This window comes from Neopelma chrysocephalum, unplaced genomic scaffold (genome assembly GCF_003984885.1).
Source record: "Neopelma chrysocephalum unplaced genomic scaffold, ASM398488v2 Primary Assembly neopelma1_23, whole genome shotgun sequence".
Lineage (NCBI taxonomy): Eukaryota > Metazoa > Chordata > Aves > Passeriformes > Pipridae > Neopelma > Neopelma chrysocephalum.
This window is the reverse complement of record NW_020897691.1, coordinates 3812448-3831499: the sequence shown is the minus strand read 5'-3', so window position 1 is coordinate 3831499 and position 19052 is coordinate 3812448. Positions and strand designations below refer to the sequence as shown.

At 35.4% G+C, this 19052-nt stretch overlaps 1 protein-coding gene across 10 annotated transcripts in view; it reads left to right on the top strand.

The window, feature by feature from the left end:
* The window catches only part of RYR2 (ryanodine receptor 2), a 394099-nt gene that overhangs the window by 158496 nt on the left and 216551 nt on the right, over positions 1–19052 (top strand). For all 10 annotated transcript variants that reach the window (XR_003534458.1, XM_027684666.1, XM_027684677.1 and 7 more), the window contains 4 exons: positions 3888–3962; positions 4708–4786; positions 5802–5914; positions 17252–17351. Coding sequence is in view for 9 of the 10 variants with exons in the window: in XM_027684666.1 (XP_027540467.1) it covers positions 3888–3962; positions 4708–4786; positions 5802–5914; positions 17252–17351 (367 nt within the window). In the remaining variant the exon portion in view is untranslated. The remainder of the gene's footprint in view (positions 1–3887; positions 3963–4707; positions 4787–5801; positions 5915–17251; positions 17352–19052) is intronic.

Genomic DNA, 19052 nt, shown 5'->3' with positions numbered 1-19052 from the left:
ACTAGACTTGTTTGAATAGCCATGTGCTAAATGCAATTGCTGTTATGCTTTCTCAAGCATTAGATTTCTGAATAATGACAACGTTACAGAAGCTTTATCTGTTCACAAGCTGAAATAACTATCTTAAGTACGTGCTTTTGCATGATTGTCTTTCTCTGGTACCTCCCTGAAGCTCATAGCTTTTTCCCTTTTCTCACACATTTGAAGATTGTGTAGACCTGTGAAGAAAAGTCAGTAAAGCAACATGAGCATTTACTTGCGGTAGAGTACTCACTGGTCTAAGAAATGTTTTTCTCTAGTAGAAATAAGGCTGTTCTTTTGAAAAGAATAGAAAGGTAATGGCTATCTAACTCAAAATCATGGATGCCACAAAGCTATTCACCAGCTTCTAAAAAGTCTCATTTTGAGGTTCCCAGAAGCACAAATGGTTCCAAAACACTTATTTGATGTCACCATGATTAATTTCCTGCAGCTTCTCATGTGAGTCGAGGAGTGTAGCAGTGCAGCCATAGGCACAGCAGTGCAGGTGCTACCATGTGAATTTTTTTGTCTGTCAGATGATTACATGTCTGTATCTATGACAGTCAAGTATATACAAAATTATACAGATATAAAGGGTTTTTCAAGTCAGGTATAACATATCTTAGTGCAGGACTGGTATTCACAGTAAAATAGATATTTTTTCGTTCAATCTAATTATAAATATGTTATTTCATGTTAATCTACTTCTATTGTTTGCACAGATTACTACATAGTTTATAGGTTGTAGCGTTTGAGTGCCTTTTGGTGTTTTAATTCTCTTTCTATTAAGATAACAAGGAAAAATAAATATTTCCCAATTTTAACTTATTTTCCTTTATTTTTGTTTCAAGATAACACTCTTAACATCAAACTAAACAGCTCAGATCTTAGTAGTCTATTCTCATTGCCTGGTTTAACAATGTATTGAACTTGAAAGCTGTTTATATATTTTGAATGCTAATTTCTTCACCTCTAATTCTTGTTGTTATATCCTCAACTGTTTGCCAGTTCTGAAGGCTTTTCAAGTCTTACTCTAAATCCCAGATTCTTGGGGGATAAAATAAGAAGAGTTTTGTGTTAATATAATTGATTCTCCTGAATGGAAGAACTTCAGTGGTGAGTTCTTCTTTGAACACAAATATATTTTTGTCCATCCTGGTTTTATTCGAGGAATGTATTGTTAAACTTAGAAATTACTCTGAAAATTGGAAATTAAAAACATAAAGAAAGTAAGGCTCATGATAAATAATGTGGTTGTTAGCAAATTGCTTGCATTATAATGCCATTCACATATTTGTGCAAAAATCTGTGGGCATAATGGATTGAATTAGTCAGCACTGTGGCTTCCAAGAAGTCTTACTTGCAGAGTTTTCTTAAATGGTTTTATTATTGCAATATTAGTAGAAACTTGGTAAAACTTCAGTGGCAGATCTCATCTTGAAATTTTGCAACTTTGCCATAATAGTCCAGTTGTTAACTTTTAAATTTATTTTAATTATTTTTTTTAACATGTGGAAAATTTGCAGCTTTCTGCTGGAAATAGAATGAATCATTTTGAAAATCAAGGATTCTTTCAGTAGACAATCATGGTCCAATCGCTACTTCCCATGCAGTTTCTGGCATAAAGATAAATGCTGAGTATTTAGTTATGAAATGAGCCATTAAAATAGGAAATGAACTTATAGGTATGTACATATCCTGGAAGACAAGCTCCAAAATGGAAGGCAGTTTTATGGAACCAGCTTTCTTTTCTAGACTTTCCTGTATTTTTCTGTTTCATCTTTTCAATTCCCCCTCCCCCCCAACATGGATGGTTTAATTATGATTTCCTCTCAGAAACCTCTAGGTGGAAAATTCCTAAAATGTTTTTTTGCAACTCTGTTTTCCATCAAAGACACTAACAGCAAACTTGCTTGCATTTTTTTAATGGGCAAAATAATATTGATTAAAAAGAATTGCTTTAATCCTCTTGGAAAAATTATCTAAAACCACTCTGCCATTTTTCACAGGAGTGATTGAAGTTATTTTGAGACAACCTTTTTCCTGTTCAGCTACAAGTGATCATTTAACAAAATAGGTGCTGGACAGACAAATCAATATGGCCAAAGTAAGGGCAAACTAGCATTGCTGTGATTTTGTTGGTCACACTATTCCTCTCATCTTTTGTACAAAAGGCAACTAAATCTTTATGTTAGATATCAAATTTATGAATAGTAACACAGAATAATTTTGTTTAAAATATTGGCGATATGCTGGTAGGGCAGTGTGTTCACAGCATTTTTTTCTCTTTTACCCAATGTGATGAGCAGCAGGCATTCGTCTTTGGCACAGTGGGCCTGACATTATCAAATGTCTTGTTCTTTCCTTGTGCCTTTGGAAAAATGGTGGTATTAATGGTAGTTCAAAGCTAAGCCTTCATATCTTACTGTCAAGACTGTGTCAATGACAAACTCCATGACTTTGATTCTTTCTCAATACAAATTCATGTCATTCAGTCTTCCAGAGGGATTATTGAATGTTCCTCCCTGCATTTTGACTGCTATCCAGTTTGCTTTAAGTGAAAATATACCTTGTGTCCATCAAACTGCTCTTTTCTCAATAAAGATAAAAGTCTGAAACTTTTGGCAGTTTCTTAAAAGTGCTAAAATTATTATTTTTGAAGTGCTCACTTTTTCACCACCTATTCCTATTATTTTTTTTCTTGACCAAGTAACTCAAAGATCAACAAATGCAAATACATAAAAGATAAAGCAAGGCAATGAGTAAACAAGGAGGGGAAATAATTGTGTGTTGCCACCATAGCCAGTTAAACTGATCTTCAGCACTGAAGTGTAGTTGCCAGAGACATAAGATAGTATGATTGTGTCTGGTTTATTCTGTAATGAATCTGATGCTCCAATCAAACAGAAGGTCAGTCTACTGTGGTAAAAGAAGGGATATAAATACTATATTTGAGAAATTAAATTAGGAATCCTATGTGAAAGAATAATGCTGCTTATGGAATTGTCACATTTATAGACTCATAAAATATGTATTTATCAATACTTCTTGATGAGTGTGGTGTGCATAATGTTACATGAGTTGTTCTGTCAAATATGAGCTTAGGCTCTTGACAGTGTCTTGTCAGACAGTCTCTGCTCCTGTCCAGTGCCAGTCATCCGCATCTCAATCTAATGAATACATAAATCTTCAGCAGAAGTTGAAGCATTGCTCATGCTTTAACAAGATTTATTTATTCTTTCATGAGTAGTTAAACTGATTATTGATTAGTAGAAACTGTATTAAAAATTGTGGAAAAAATGGTTGTAGTTTCTTGGGATAAAAGTGAATTTTATTACTTTAATTTTCTTTCACTCAAAATTCATGCTGCGTTTCTCAAGAGGAACAATTACTTGGGCATGATTTCTGAATTTTCATAACCCCCAAATACTTTTGAATTAGCTTACCTGTCCTAGCAGATAAAGAATTCTGTCTGATAAGCAGTGGGGGACAAGGAAGTCTGCAGACTGATGTTCTTCAATGTGGTTGATTAATACTTTCTGGTAAAATAGGAAGAATGTTTCAGAATGTTCTCACTCTGCATACCTTTATATAAAAGTAAATAATTTGGAGGGAAAATGGGTGAATATGGAGAGATTTAACAATACATGAGTGTGTAGAATGTAGCATGACACATCAAAGCTGCTCTTCTCTAGAACTGCCTGCTTTCAGCCCAAGGAAGAAGGATTCAAGATTCTAGAACATATTTTATACCAAATAGGTGATGGTACAAAGCACTCAATTTTCTCTCATTTTTCTTCCTTTCTTTCTCAAAAGGCCCCATTTTATTATGACATACCACTATATTGTTTCTTTTTATCTTTCAGTCTGCACAAGGTGGTGGTCACCGAACGCTACTCTACGGGCATGCAATCTTGCTGCGCCATTCCTACAGCGGCATGGTATGTAACAGGAGTTGTGAGCAGCAATGATTTCTTTTCTGTATGAAAGTTATGTTTGAAAGTGCTCACCCTACTGCCGCTTACTGAGACCTGGAGAGTTATTCACATCAAAGAGGCATTTTACTCACGGTTACTGGAAACCTTTGTGAAGGGTAGATGCTTGGAAATACGAAACCGAGCTGGTTGTATCTGGATAAGTGCTAAAACTAAGTCTGGCTCCCACAGTGCTGAATCTTCTGTTCATCAGTCTGAGTTGGTGAATTCTCATTCCTTTTGCCTTGAATATTCCATATTGCATTAGCTTTGACTGAATCTACAGCTGGCATCTTGCTGTCAACCTGAGCATATGTTGAAGGCTGAGTGGAAAAGGAAATTCCTTCTTGCATGTATTTTAGACAAAAGTCTTAGTCTTCAATTCCTTGATGAATTATATAGGTTCCAAACTTTCTAACTACAGATGAGGCTTCATGGAGCTGAAATGTGATTCAACTAACTCCTTTATTTTCACTCTCACTATTTCCTGTCTCAGTGGAAAGATAGCTTGAATAGATTGAGAGGTTATTTTAGAACATATATCTTTGTCAAGTCTCCTTGAGTGCTAATCAGTTATCAGGCATACATGTTCTTGAAAATAACTAGTGGGGATAATCTAAGAATAGTTAATCCTATGTTAGTAGGTTTTTATATTTTAGTGGATTATCAGAAGTGAGCAGAACAAGTACTGTACGCTTTTTTCTTTTGATAGTATCTATGCTGCCTCTCTACATCTCGATCTTCAATGGATAAGCTGGCATTTGATGTAGGATTGCAAGAGGACACAACAGGTAAATACTAGTTAAAAAGACTAGATAATGAAGAATATTTTCAGTCTAAAATCAGAAGAGACCTATGTATAAATCTTGTAAAAAGATTTTTTTAAGAACTAAAGAAACCAAACAGTATTTTCTTGTTTAAATATTCAGTATCTTATCTTTATGTTTTCTAGTAGGTTATTTAATTTCTTTTCTATGAGATATAAATATGTCTACTTATATTTAAATATACATTTATATTAGTGAATATAAGTAAAGGAATATTCCCAAGTTTTAATTCCTGTAGAAACCTTTCAATGATTTTTTTAAAATATGTATTATTTTAATAAAAATTCTATTAAAACTTTAAACTGTTGGTGAGTTGGATTTATGCTTCTTGCAATGCCATCGGTTTGGTGTAATTGTTAGTTAGACGTAAGTTTGTTTTTTAAAGTCTTGTTCTAACTAGGAGTAGTAAGGCTAATAACTGCAACAGCCGACCAATTCCAAGATCGAAGAGTTCTCTTCTGAAAAGCAAACTTTTTGTTCAGGAAGCATATCAGAAAGTAAGAAGAAGTTGAAGAACATATTTGAATTTGAATTTATGAGATCTATCAAGTATCATTTTAAGCAGTATTGTAAATGGTTATTTTCATTGCCCTTAGTGATAATTTACTCTATTTCTTTGTCCTAATTCTCAGCGGAATATTCTTTGATGTCTTTTCCAGAATCTGTTAAGAAGGTGACTGTGAATCTTTAGCAAAAGCGGCCTGGACCAGGTTGCCTAAAGAACACAGAGCTGCCTCCTTATTCTGGCATCACTGTTCCAGAGGTCTTAGTCTTCTTCTTATGTGTACTGTTTCCAGCTGACTTTCTGACAAGGTGGTGCAAGAATGATACTAGTTATTGAAAACACATGAACATTTGATTTAACAAACTGAAAACTGGATCAGAACTTTAGGGCTGAGATAGGTGTGAAAGTAATGTCAGTAAGATTGGGCCTTTTCTTTCTTATTTATTTCTTTGCTATTACTTAACGTTGATATAGGTGAGGCATGCTGGTGGACCATACATCCTGCTTCCAAGCAACGATCAGAAGGAGAAAAAGTGCGTGTTGGAGATGATCTTATTTTAGTCAGTGTCTCTTCAGAAAGATATTTGGTAAGTTATGTAACAATACCTGTACAGTTCTTCTTCTACAGAAAAAAACCCCAGTTACAAAAACTGTTTTAATAAAGTGTGGTTTACATTTCCACCTCCCAAAAGTAAAACTTAAGGTGTTTAAACTGTTCTTTTTATACTATTTTGCAACACGAGACACTGAAGGTCTGGAAAGTGTGACTTCAATATATGACTAACCTAATTTTTGTCCATTTCAGTAATGGAATAGAAGTTGAAAAATTTACTAATCATGAAAAAAAGGAAACACAGAAAAAAAAAACCTGTCCAGATTGCATAATTGAGATGTTTAGAATCCCTTTGTGTTCTGAGGTTAACAATGCTGTTACATATAAATTAAAGCTTGTTACCATAATTTTATTAGGATTATGTACAGTTTAATATGTAGAGCTACTGACACATCATAATTAAATGTAATTAAAATACTTAATGATTAAATATAGTTGAAATATTTTTTAAATTTCTGTGGTAGCTGCTTCTTATCACTGGTTTAAATAACTTTCTTCATCTAAGTATCTCCCATTTTTTCTGTGATGAAACACTTCAACACTTTAACATGAATTTCTTTTGGAATTCTTGGTGTTGCAAACACCTGAACTATTCTTTATTGTAAAAGAAGTTCAAAATAAGAAGAAAATAATTCTGCTGGAGGCTTTTGAAAAATCAGCCATAGTGATTTGGCAAAACAACCTAAAAATAGAATCTCTAAACAAGAGGTGTTTTGAGTTTATCAAAAAAGTTTTTCAGATCTGGGAGGCCCACAAAGAAGGGTCGAGAGGTGAAGCCCTATGAGGAGTGGCTGATGTCACTTGGACTGTTCAGCCTGGAGAAGTGGAGACTGAGGGGAGACCTCACTGCAGTCTACAACTTCCTCGTGAGGGAAAGAGGAGGGGCAGACACTGATCTCTTCTTTGTGGTGACCAGTGACAGGACCCAAGGGAATGGCCTGAAGTTGTGTCAGGGCAGATTTAAGTTGAATATTGGAAAAGATTCTTCACCCAAGGATTATTTGAGAATATAATTATTAGAATATAATTGTAACTTCTACTTAGGAGCTCAGTAACTCATTAAATGAGTTATTTTTTGTAATTACGTATTCTGTCAATTTTCTCATCATCTTTGCATTTTACAATTATTTTAAATAACTACTTTTATGAGAATTGCAATTAGATTCAGTGGAAAAACAACTTATTTTGGACTAAATTAATGAGAAATCTAATTCATGAAAAGGTTTTATTTAAAGACATTGGGTTTCATTGCATTATTGAATTGGGTCGCTGAAGTTGAATTTTGCTCCAAATAGTATCTCTCTGTAGGCATATGCCTGAACTTATACTTCCTGCCCTCTAATTAGTAAATCAGCTCATCTTTTTATATTATTTAGGTTTGTGCGTCAACTGTTGATTCTCAAGGCTGTCACATGTACTTTGATGCAGCAAGATGCGTGATGCTGTCTGCAGAGACTGAGTTTTATCAACACGTGGTGTTAATGTGTATACTTCATCTTCCATGCAAAATATCAGTATACTAAAAAGAAATTATATTTTCAGTGTAGAGAGAAATGACACTGAATTATAGTTGTAACATGATTTAGAGCTAGGCTTTAATGAGTATTTATTAAGCCTATTTCAGTTATACAGCTCTGGTTTGACAGTAAGAGGAAGCAAGGTTTCAGCAAATTAATTTTGCTCTTACATGCACTCACACATTTTTATAAACAGATCTTTTTCAAGACTAAATTAAGAGCTGATAAACTATGTACCTTACTAATCATAAAAATATTTGATTTTTTCCCTACCTATTCAGTAATTATATTAGCACTGTCAATAAAGCAATGAAACTTTCATGAAAATTCAAATAGTTGATAAAAGATATATTAGCCAGTTATGAATGAGTGAATATTTTCATGAAAGCTGCTTCTTCTTTTCTTAATCCATTAGGCCATTTAGAAAAATAACTTCAAAGGACATTAAATTTGAAAGTAATACATATATTATAAATATACATCTAATAATTATAAATTGTAAATTTTTTTTGTATCGAGTGCAGTGTCATGTTATAGCTGCTATTTTCTAAACTCTTAAAGGAATGCAGCAACTTTCACCGTTTACAATAGTTAGGACTGTGGAGAGGTGAAGTTATTTTTGTGAAGCTGCTTGGAGTGATACCAAACAAACTCTATTTAATCTAGCTGAGGAGTGCTTTTTCTAAGGATGTGGAGTTCCTCAGATGGATCCCTTACCAGAGAATGATGTTCATCAGGATGCTGAGGGATAGGTTTCTGTACGTTGTGTACTCTATGGTTAAAACCTTAGGAAAAAGTAAGTTTTCTATCAAATGTTCTGTGTAAATATGCTGTTAGGAATAAGGTTGGCATGTCACCTTTTCATATTGCAATATTGCTCTATGTTTTCAAACAACTCGTTAATTCTTTCTGAATGAAGACAAATAGGTTAACCATCCTGGGGCTAAGATGTGCATGTAAAATAACAAATGAGTAGAGTTCATTCACAGGGCATGGCTTTTTCAAAATGCAGTCAGCTCTTAGCTGAATTTATATAATGTAAGAGGAGAGCAGAACTATGTCATATTCATTAGTTAGTCTTCCAGTTTTCTGACTGTAGCTTAATTAATTTAACACTGAGATCATAAATTCACAAAGTCAATGTAGTCAGTAGATTAGTGTTTATACCTTATTTGGTTGGCAACCCCTATTAAGAAAATATCAGGACTTTGCTATAGTTCCGCTTCCCCACTTTCAACAAAAAAAAAAATTATTTTGGGACAATTGGCTCTATTTTTTTCCCCAAAGAGTGATCTTTTTACTTGCAGTGAACAAGAGCTACACTTATAGGAAGATCAGTGTTAAAATCATAAGCTAAAAGTCCAGAGATGTGGACTTCTTACTGTTTGTTGACTCACAACAATGTCCCAGGGCAAGTAATTCACTTGTTCTGACTCTAATTATCTACCTATACAATGGAATTTTGGATCCTTATTTTCTTGTGTAGAATTTCTGAGGAAAAGCACTTACGTAACTGCTTGTGGCATTATATAACGTGTGAGCTGCGTTATTGCCAGATACTTCAGAGAGGAATCTTGGCTCTGCTGAACCCTGTTAGCAAAAAGATGTTCTGCTATAAATATTGCCACCATTTCAGTTCAAGCTAGAGTTGCTATATTTCCTTTCTTCAGGCAATGCAGCCTGATAAAGAGCAGATGTAATATTTCCAGCAAGTTTCCCCAACTTGTACATAATAGTATCTGCCTTTGCACTGAGGTTTACCCATGCCTATTACTAATTATATATCCTGATTTCTTTCAATATTGCCAATTTTCAATAATTTAGAAGTTCAGTTAATTCTAATTTCTTTCAAATTTGTGAAGCCTCTGAATAATTGTCTTTTTAAACATAATTCAAGAAAAAAACCTTAAACATGAAGTTGAAAAATGCATAAGTGAAGATAAAACTGAAAATTTTTATCCATCAGGCCAGTGTTATTCGGCTAAGTAGTCAGGAAGGAGGGAAAAACCCCCCAACTTTGAATCTGCAGTGCACAGATTTCAGTATAATGCAATAGTTTCTGCACTGTGGTATATATGTAGTTTCTAAGTTGCTGTCTCAGTGACTGCAGTGCTGACCTGCAGCTGCATTATGCAGATCTGTGAACAAATCTTGATATTTATTTGACTGGAGTGACCTTTTTTTTAATTTTTTTTTTGACTACTGGAAACTAATATGAAACTAATCAGAAGCTTTCCTTTGAAGTGTAAGCTTTTTCTTGAAGTTTTTTATCATGGTTAACTAATGGCAGAGTTCCCTTTCAGAAATAATTTCATCCAAATTAGATTACACTATTTTAAAGGTGGAGCTGATATCTGTCATTACTCCTGGACGGAAGGACAGGTTCCTCAGTATTGCAGAGGCACTGCCTCTGCATCTTCTTGCATCAAATACATTGTTTGTTTTCAGCTCTTAGTTTTATTTGTCTTATTTATTATCATATGCTTGGAACAGCTTCTAAGTATCTGTATCATTTGTTAGTGAAATAGTACCAGGGAACACAGCAGAGTGTGACTTTTTTTTTTAAATTTAAAAAAAAATATTCTTCTCTTTCAGTTTTTTGTAAAAGTATGAAACTCAATATTGAACTTTGCTTTCTTATATGTAAATTCACAATTCCATAATTTCTTATTGTTGAAAAATTGTAAAAAAGATTAAAAAAAAAATTAATCTGCATAAACAAACCTGAAATTAGTGGAACCAAGGTAGTGTTGAGCTGCTCTGTTACACTGATCATAATGCAGTTCCCATGGAGTCTTTATACACATAGAAATGTTACTGTGGAGGCTGGTAGAACTTCCCAATAATTAAGGTTGTCAAGCAGCTCTGCCTTATAGAGTCCTGCTTCCAAGTGCTTATAATCAAGTGCTTGCAATGTGAAACATCACTTACTAGAAATAGTAGCATCTATTTCTGGTTATTTTCCCTTGTTTGGTTCTTTTTTTATCAGTCTGAGATAATATTTTTTAGTTCATCCAGAAGAGTTCAGATGTTACTGAGCTCAAACACAGGGAAGAAAAAAAAATCATATCTTTGGGAAAATCGAGCTCATTTTCTTGTGTACTTCTTGGTAACACAAAAGAAATAAAAAGAGAAAGGAATAAAAAGGCAAAAAGCCTCTTCTTGCTTAAGCTTAATAAAGAAACATTCTTCTGAAATAATGGAGATTGGTCATGACCAGGGAAGATTGTTTAAATTTTCTTTTAGTAGCTAAAAGTCTGATGACTGTTTTACATAAGCTAGATCTCTTGTGCCTCCTGTGTGTTAATGAACTGTTTAAACTCCCTCTACAGTGAATAATTAAATACACCCCAACCCTAGTGGGAGTAGATATTCCTTGAAATGGGTTGCTCAGAGCAGGGATGAAGTCAGGCACTGTATTGACAGCTGAGAACTCAGTGTTGTGTGTGCTGCCGGTGATCTGCTGTCATTTAAGATATGTGGAGGAAGAAGCTATGACAAAGTAGAAGGAACAAAAGGCAGGTGATATATCAGTGACAGGAGTGGGACTGAAGCGGGAAGGAGGGAATATGAGTGGGACTTGATGACTGGCTGAAAGGATTGTCAGCTTAAGGCAGGCAGGCAGTAAGGGACTAACAAATTGTCTGGGACAAGAAGATGGTGATGAGCAGTAGGCACCTGCTTGCTGAGGTTCAAAATTTAGGGCAGAAAATCTGTGTGGTTTTGGCAGGGAGAAGTGATAAAAAAACCAGTGGTGTGGGACTGGGAATGAAGGATGACAAGAGAGATCTGTAGAGAAGTGGGCTATCTGGGAAGAACCAAACTGCTGGACAAAGATCCAGAGAGAGGAACGTCTTGGGCCAAGAAATGAGAAAAGAATTGACGGTCAGGAGTTGTGGTGAGTTTCTGGAAAGAAGTTTAATGCTGGCTGATGTGGGAAGAGGTCAAGCAAGAAAAATAGCCTAAAGACGCTGCTTAGGCTTTGTAGGTCTCAGGAGAACCTTCTGAAGCAGGAGAAAGTCCTAATTCTGAGTGATAAGGTAGGCTTACCACTCAGGTAATTGGGTCAGAAAGCTGGTTTGGCTATGTGAGAGATACAGAATCATAAAATGGCATGGATTGGAAGGGAACTTAAAGATATTCTAGTTTCAATTCCACTACAGTGGGCAGGGACACTTTCCACTAGACCAGATTGCTCATAACCCCATCTGACCTGGCCTTGAACACTTCCAGAGATGGGGGGCAACCTGTTCCAGTGCCTCATCACCTCACAGTAAAGAATTTCTTGTGAGAAAGGGGTAAAGATTTGGTAAGGAAAATAATGGTAGAGGCCTGGAGCAGTGAGGTGAGATAACTACTATGAGCAACTATTCAAGAAACCCATTGTATTAAGGCACAGCAATCGCATGTGGTATGCTGACAGCCACTTTCTGCTGAGATTTTTGTGTTAGTTTAAGTGGCAGATGTTTAAAAAATTGCTTTCAAGTTATCCACATGAACCACAGGTCACTGTCACTGTGGGAATTTTTAACTTTTTTTTTTTAAATATAGGAAAATTACATGTAAGTGATACCACAAAAATTATTTTCTTAAATTTTGAAAAATCACAGGCATTAGAAAATACAAAAATTATGGCACTGGTGTATTTTTATGAAATCTCTTAAGTATACAGTCACACTGGCTTTTTATGGAATGTTATTTCAGCGATGATAAAAGTTAGATAGATGTGTCAGGGCTGAGTAGCAGAGAAGCTGTGGAATGAAGCAACTTTGAAGATGAAATTTTGAGCTGGGAATTGCATTTGAAAGATGGATGGTATGATGCTTAGTTAATTATTTTCCCGGAGAATTAGATTCTGTATCAGACTGCTGTGGAATTTGCTGAGCAGATCTTCTTGTATACTAGGCTTGCTTTGCAGAGGTCACTACTCATCCCTTACTGGGAATATTCCTTACTGGAGTAATGTTTCTCATGTCTCCTCCTTCTGCTAGAGGTTAAAGTCTCAGAGTTACTCAGTCTTGATACCTGCAACTGAGGTGAATGTAAGATTTGCCTTGAATATTAAACTACATATAATGCAGTCTACAGTGGGAATTAAAAAGGTCCCTGTCACCTTAACTTGAGCATCTTAGATTAACGAAAATTTCTTCATGTAATCTATATACATCCATGCCCCATTGGAAAATGGGCTATAATACTACTTCTTTGGGGTTTTGAGAAAGTTAATTCATTAATATTTGTTGTGTTTTGTGAAATACTGTAACTGGTAGCAAGAGAAAAGCCTGTAAGAAAATTAATAATTCTCTTTTCAAAACTTTGAGGAATTGACTATATTGAATAAAGCATGAGATTGCAGACTGAAGACTGAGGGGAAAACAAAGCACTGAGCAGCTGTTGACAAAGTGAACTCCTTTGTTCTGTATATACAATGAGGCAGTACACGGGGAAAAAATTGTACAGGATCATGCCATTGAAGACCGTAATATGATGTGTTCACCAGAAGCCGTTCTTTTTCCGTAGGGTGCTTTGTTTGATGTTTCCGAACTTTCGATGCTTGCTTCTGTAAAATTAATATTTTGTTAATGAAAGCTCTTGTGACTAATTGTACAAAATGATAATCATTTGGAAGCATAGTAGCTGATGTGCTTCAGGCTTTTTGTGGTTACAGTGCAGAAGGAAAGCTATTATAAAGAGGGTGAATGCAAACTCCACCCATCTACGCTCTGTGGGTTCCTTATGCTTTCCTGCCATAAATCTCCAATTACCCATATTCAGCTATGTGGTAGCTAAGTAGATGGATTTCGGTGGCTGAGTTGTAATGGTAATTTCTGAGTATCTGTGGGTTTTAGCTTCTACTCTCCTTTTGCTGATGGGACATTTATGCTGAGTGGAGTGGTGAGAATTGGTTAGTACATTGCTGGCAATTCTCTTTCTTTATCAATAAAAAAATTCTCTTTGCTTTTGAATTTGCTGGCTAACTGTTTAAACTAGTTCAGAGAAATGGAAAGAAACTGGGACTTTGTAGTACTTCAAACCCATCGGAAGTTTCTTTTTTAATGCAAAATATTTTTCCCTTCATAATTTAAAAAAAAAAGAAAAAACAGAAAAGGACTGTAGTTTTTTTTGTTTAGTTTAGTATTTTAGTTTTCTTTATAGATACAATTACTTTATTTTTTACTTATTTCTAAAGATAGAAATATATCCACTGTGAACATCTTCCAGACTGAAGAAGGAAAACTAGAGAAGCATATGAATCCCTCCCTTCCCTGCCACACACACTTTGATACATGCGTTCTCGCTTGTGTACCTGTTGTGGGAATGGTGTCTGTTCAAGACTTGGGACATCTCAGAGGTTCTTGGGGCATTGAGGATAGGTGCCTAAATGGTTTGAAACTGCTTTTTTTTGTTCTGATCATTATAGTTGTTTCAAGTCAGCGAGAAAGGGGAAATAGCAAGGACAGTCAGAGTCTCTGTGTACAGGAAAGAAAATAGCCTCCATCTCTACACCTGCTGGTGCTAACAAATCTGAAGGAGTGTGGTTGATGATGCTGTTGTGTGCAGTACTTAAGCATCCTGGGAATTTCCTGCTTTGTACGTGGTTCTCAAAATCTAACAAACAGTAGAAGAAGAAAATAGTCTTTCTTTATTATTTTCTTATGCTATTCTCGCTTTTTGGAATGGCCTCAGATTGAAGGTAGAGTCATCAAACTGCAAATGGAAATACATATTGATAGATAAACTGTCAGTATTGACACATTTTAGCCAAGAGGAAGCCTGAAGCAAAAGTTTTCCTTTCTTTACATTTTTCTCTTTGAATGCATGCATTTTTTTGAGAACAGAATTTTTCATGCAGACTGTGAAATTAAAAATATATCATCTAATTATTCAGAGCTATCGTAAATGCAGCTATGCTGCTGTAATCACTGCTGAAGGGTTCTTGTGGAAATTACCATCTGATTTCTGAGCTCTTCAGTGAGCTTAAATACATTGTGTTCTTCTTGAAGACCTAGAGACTGAGTTGTGATTATGTTACTTTTCTGCAGAGCAGTGCAGAGCAGAGTTTAAAATATGCCATTAAGTTCAGTTGGTAAACCTGTAGTATCCTCAGAGATTTGAGTCTGGGAATTTATCTTTGAGAAACTGCCTGTAGACTGTAGTGTTAACCCTTATTCATAAAATAACATTAGTTAATTCTAGAAAGAGGTTAAGTGCTGGTTTAGGGGATTATCAGTCTATTAGTAGGAAAGGCAAACCTAGCTTTTTGTTTGAGCCTAGACACCAGTGCAGAAAAAAATAATATTTGGTTTAGACACCCTGCCTGTAGTGGGAAAGACCCATATCAATATTGGAATAGACAGCAAGATTCCTAAACCCAACATATTTCTACTCTGCATATGTTGTTACCGCATACCCAAAAGATGTGCTATGCGTGTGGTCCTCACTGATGATGGTAACGTGCTACTTTTGCCACATATTCTGATATGCCAGCCAGCAAAGATCTGTGTAGTACATATGGAGACTGTTCAATATCAGTGTTCACATCCTGGACATTGCATTATGGAATTTGTTTCATTTGGATAGCTTTATTGTGCTGAATGTACAAGACCAAGCAGTCTGTAACCAGGAAGTTACAGACAAAGAGCAGACTGCTTTAAAACAGTGTTGAGATTGTTAAAGTATAGCACTGAAAAGTTAGGCTATGCCAGGATAAATAACTGCCATCACTAAACTTCTGGGATTTTTTTGATACATGTTGTATAATTGAATCCATGGATATTCATTGACAGGCTATTTTATCTACATAGTTAAAGCTCCCTTTTATTGCTTTCTATGAATGGTTCCCAGGGATGAACACCATAGTTTATGGAATTGTAAATGGCAGGACACCTGCTGTCAACTGTAAATTTAAGGAAGCCACAAGGGATCTAGGGAAGTGAAGGGAAGAAGGGAATTGCAGAGGTATGCCTCTGCTGTTGTGGTCATGTGTTCTATTAGGTCATTTAAACCATACTTTTTAAAGTTATAATTCCATGGTGACTCAGTTTGAGACATCTGGATTATAATCAGAGCTGCAACTGGACTCAAATGGATGGATAAAATTAACAGGTGTTCTGAAGAGAGATGTCAGCAATATATTTTTGTTCAGTGTCCCGTCTCTAAAGACAGAACACTAATTCAATTGATACCACTGTGTGTGAAAATAAGGTCACTGACATGTACAAAGCACACTGTTACAAGTGCTCTGTTGATTGCAGATATAAATGACAGAGGAGTTATCCTCTTCCTCTTTTGTCTACCCTGAATGACAAGTTTTCCTCAAAAAGTAATATTCCTGCTTTGCTCTAATGGTTGAATTCCTCATTGTCACTAACTGGATCGATGTAGTGATCTCAGAAGAAACCTAACAAAATTAAGGCTCACAGGGCAAAAACGGGACTGGAGCTGTGCTGCACTTACTACAGTAAGGGCAAAACAAGAAGCGAAAACTTGGTTTGTTCATTAATGTTCACTATTACATATGCTGAGTAACACTGGTGCAGTGTAAACATGACTTTTGTGAGATGTCTTATTTGTATGCCATTAGCTCTTATGGGAGCCTTCTAAATGAGCTGATGTGCTGTTTCTTGTACTGCTGTACAGCTAGCATATGTGCATGTAGGAAGATAGAAGAACTCTTCAAATGTCATTGGGAATCTACCTTCTTCTGACCTCCATTGACAATTTTCTCTTTTTTATTGTTAATTATTTTACCCAGAAGTTGTTAATTTTGGTCATGACACACAAAAACAGAGACCATATACTACTCTATGAGCAGTTACTGTCCAGTAGTTTAAAATAGAGTTCTGATAGAAGTGTCTAAATGTTACTGCACTTGAAAAAATATTACCTAATAAGGATAAACAGTATACTTCAAAAGAGCTGCTTATTCACAGAACACTTGTTTCCATAATCTTATGTAATGTTATATTGTTTGGCATTGACAGTGTATCAAAGGAACTGACTGTGAGTGTAGGACAAAGGATTTTGTATGGATGCAATAAAATATGCTTTGAGATAAGAATTTCTGAGACAATAATGTCACTGAACTAGCTGGAACAAACACACACACACAGAAGGAATTCTAAGAGAAAGTACCTGTGGCACTTATTGTAAAGACCTGCAACATTGGCAGAAGATAGGGAGTAACGGAGCAAAGGAAAGTCATCCATTGAATGCTTCGGTAGGAAGCGAGTCTTTCAGGGAAAGATAATTTCAGATTTGCCTGGATCCTGAAAACTTTGTACAAGAATATATTTTGTGAACTCTCTTAAGTACCTTACAAAGTCAGCAGTTTGCTTACTTAATTTCTTTGATCTGATGGCAGTTTTAGGAAGCCAGTGGCCTACAGGAAATATTCAAGTGGTGAGTTACACTTGAAATACAGGTTAATGTCATATCCCGATATTCAAACTTTGTGGAAAACCCCACTGTGTAGAGAAGGAAGAACACAAGTATAAGAACCCTGCAACATTTAACAGTAATCTCTTCAGAGTGTGTGCTATGATCTAAGACCCCAAGCAGCTGACTGTTCTGTACTGTTCTTGTATGTTTCTTTGAAGCAAATATGTGGTTACTGTTCCAGCTTTATTTCTAATGTCTCTTGAAGAGTACCCAGGTCTAACTTTGTATTTACTTACACAGTCAATGGGAAAAAATTTATGTATGAAATAAACAAGAGTGTTTGATAATATTGTATACTGTAATGAGATTTTTAATTAATCCCAAACAAAAGCCTCTGTCTTTCCTGGTTTTAGCATCTCTCTTATGGCAATGGTAGCTTACACGTTGATGCAGCCTTCCAGCAGACACTCTGGAGTGTAGCACCGATCAGTTCAGGAAGTGAAGTTGCCCAAGGTAAGATTGACTCAACTTTAATTATTGAAAGACTCATGTAAATGAAATACTTTAAAAATCAAATTATTATGCCAAGTGAGGGAGTGGGTTTCTCTTATGTAAACATTCAAAAAATAAATAAATATACTAATGTTCTGAAAATAGAGGGAAGGTTATACTGAAAGTTATAGTGATAATTTTCTACATATTTCTACTGAATACTGAACAGCTCATTCAAATCTCATTTTGATAAACGTATGATGACATTCATAACGTTTTTTTTAAATGGCTTTTAGTCCTGGTTTAAAATATTATTTAACATTATTCTGATGTATGCAGTCATGGTTACATGTTCCTGAGACTGTGTAAAAAATGGGCAAGAGGCTTGGAAGCAGGATGTGAAATCCCAAGAGTAAAGATGGGGAATGGTTTTGTGGGTAGCATATGGTTGGGAAGAAAAACAAAATGAGGGGAAAGAGAGAAAGAGAACAGCTTTCAAGAATTATTTATTCTATTAAGGAATTAGGAAGGAGTTTTTTTAATGAATTTTTTGACATTGAAAGGACAAGGAATTTATGCCATGCTGATTCCACAGAGAAGGAGAAAACACTTGTCTTTTTCTGAAAAGTCTGTCACAATGTAAAGCCTCATGATTTCTAGTTTTCTACAGACTGATTGTTTTGAGTGGGTGTTGTAATAGAACCTTAAGAAGGCTAAAGCTGCAGGTCCTTTCTTTACTTGTATCTTGGGATTTTAGGATATTATTTTATAAAAGGCAATATACTGAAATTTCACATCAGTTATTTTTATCTGGCATATTTTAAAATTCAGTTGTGGAATGTTCTTGCAACTTTTGTCATTCAGATTTTAGGGACAGCACTGCCAAAATCTCCTTTCTATATACTCATTTTGTTTTTGCATATGAGAATCACTTTACACATTCAGATTCTCTGACATGGTTTCTAGTACAAACCATTACTAAAAAATGCTAGCACATTGCTTGACAGTGTCCGAAACTTTATGGAGAAAACCTTTCTGTTGAGGAGAAGAGAAAACCTTTTCCTGTTGCTCTTTCCTATAAACTCCATTCTCCTCGTCCTCCCACTGCTGCCAGCACTGATGTGTCATTCTTGTTAATAACCCCAGTATGGTTTATGAGCTGAGACCCAGATCTGTCTGTGCCACATCTTTGCCTGGTGAACCTCACTAGTGAGACTTGCCTGTCTCTTAGAGAAACAAAAATCCACAATGATATAGTGCCATGTTGTGTACTTATACCCCCAGGAAATAATGTGAAAATGATGTAGTATGATTTTCGTAACTGTGCATTTCTCTGTGTATTTGCTTTTTCTTTGTTGCTATGCCTTTCTGTTTTCACTTTCCTCAAGTACAGACATTATCTTTGTTAAGCAGTATGTTTTCTAGAGAAGATCAGCTGGCTAGTGTCAGAAAGGATTAGAGCAAAGGCCTTATTCTAGCAAAGCTGGCAAATGTTCCTGTAATCAAAGTAGTCCTGTTGTGAAGGGAGAGTAAATCTGAACTTAGTGTGTAAGGCCTTACTCTCTATGCCTCAGAAAAACAGTAGCCAAACTGCAGAAAATTACCTCAAAATGAAGGAAGAATTAAAAAACACCTATTTTTGTTAATATCTGTCAAATACTTCGTCATATTCATAAATAAAAAATTGATATATAGGAATAACTATGCTACAATACCCTCTCT